At 40.8% G+C, this 1,784-nt stretch overlaps 1 protein-coding gene across 2 annotated transcripts in view; it reads left to right on the top strand.

Annotated features, from left to right (window-relative positions):
* The first annotated feature begins 1,350 nt into the window (after nucleotides 1–1,350).
* Nucleotides 1,351–1,784, top strand: part of LOC108576385 (acetylcholine receptor subunit alpha-like) — a 34,136-nt gene continuing 33,702 nt past the window's right edge. For both annotated transcript variants that reach the window (XM_017939360.1, XM_017939359.1), the window contains exon 1: nucleotides 1,351–1,402. In XM_017939360.1, coding sequence (XP_017794849.1) covers nucleotides 1,351–1,402 — 52 coding nt within the window. The remainder of the gene's footprint in view (nucleotides 1,403–1,784) is intronic.

Raw genomic sequence — 1,784 nt, 5'->3', positions numbered from 1 at the left:
CCGCCTACGCTCTTCTGTACCATGTGTACACCGTTGTTCGATCGCAAAAATCCAACGAGCGAAAGAGAGGAGGGAGCCTCGAGTTTCGAGTTACGCTTAAAGTTTCACCGGAGAACGCCTATACGTGTATGTACTGCTTTATGTACACGAGTTGCAGATTCGACGATATTTCAAGAGATACGTACGTCTTGTTCCACCTCGGCTAACTAACACAGATTTACGAGAATTCACCGGGCGAAAATTTCAGCCCCGGGGATCCGAAATCACGTAATCGCGAGCCTTATGACTCGCATAAATCCACCTGGGAAGAAAATTGGAGGGGATGGAAAGCGAAGCAACTCCTTGAAAATACACGCTGAACTGTGCTTATCTTGTTAAGATAAAATAGAGGAACGATTACTGTCAATTTTACAATCTACTTTCTTTTACATAAATAACAGAGCACTCTTGTCTCAGCAAAGATCGTTAGTGCTAGGCGTAAAGAGGTCTGAGAACGTAGATTAACGCTTTGCGCTCGAAGTAGCAGAAATTAGAAGTTGGTTCTTTCAAACTATTTCACTGTTGAGATCTCTAAACATGTGAAACATGCTGTCTTGGAAAATATCATCGTTAGAGTTCCCTCTAATGGTAAATATAACGTCGCTTAGTCGCCACAAAGAGTGCAAAGGGTTAAAGTACTAAAGTACTAAGTTACTAAAAAATTTTAGAGGCCTCAGGATCTAGATAACGCGTGTGTTCTTTTTTTTCTCTGAACGGAAAAAAGGGGGTTCCGTGCTTGCTGAGTCGATAAAATTAATCCGACGAGAAAGAAAATTGAATCGCTTATCTGCTCGAGCGAGAAGCATACCAATGTCCACCAGAGGTTAATTAATCACTGATACGTATCTAGCGTGAACGGGATCATAGGTGCAAAAATGGTGGCGGTGTTTCGCTGGAAAGTGTAATCGTTCGCTTCATAAATCATCCTTCTGTTGTAGCGGTTTTAAAGCATCGTGTGTCTTCGAATTTTCATCCTGACTCTGTATCATTTCTCTCTGGAATTCCTTTTTTTTTTTCGCTTTCGAAACGATTAATCAAAAAGTATAATTTTGGGAGAGATACGATTTGCGACATTTTCTTCTTTTTTTGGAAGTGTGAACAAATCTTCGATGTTAATTTTTGTCTGTGTGAGACGAGAATGGCGAATGGATAGATAGATCATCGGTGGGAAATGTGTTTAATTGTAAGTAGTTAGTAGAGGCTTATCGGTGGTAGTTAATCGAGGAAACGTTTTCTGTGTTTCAGTGCTAGAACTGAAGGGTCCGGAGAGCACGAAGGCGAGAAGAAATGAGTTGGACGTGACACAATGACATGATGAAGAGCCTGGTGGGGATCATGTGGATTGTGTTGGTGCTCATATCAGGTAAGTTCAATAAATCTATCGAACAATAAGGACCCGTGCGTTCCGCCGTTCGCGGCTATTATATCACCCGGGGAGAGTCAAGATGGACGTTGACGTTCCGCCACAGTTTATGGACACCCCCGTCGAACCACGAAAATATGGACCAGGGTATAAATAATTCAGTGTAGGATGGAGATGGGGGGAAACGTGCTTTTCTAGGAGATGTACGCTAGAGATGGTAGCGGTGTGAAACGTTTCTTTACGAAGTTTGAATTTTCAAATTTTTTAATTCCCCAATTTCAAAATACCCAAATTTTCAAATTCTCCAATTTTTAAAATATTCAAATTCTCAAACTCTGAAATTTCTATATTCCCAAATTTTCAAATATCTCAATTCTCAATA

The sequence above is a fragment of the Habropoda laboriosa genome, unplaced genomic scaffold (genome assembly GCF_001263275.1).
Source record: "Habropoda laboriosa isolate 0110345459 unplaced genomic scaffold, ASM126327v1 scaffold291, whole genome shotgun sequence".
NCBI classification, from domain to species: domain Eukaryota; kingdom Metazoa; phylum Arthropoda; class Insecta; order Hymenoptera; family Apidae; genus Habropoda; species Habropoda laboriosa.
The sequence above is the reverse complement of the archived record's forward strand: the minus strand, read 5'-3'. Positions and strand labels throughout refer to the sequence as shown.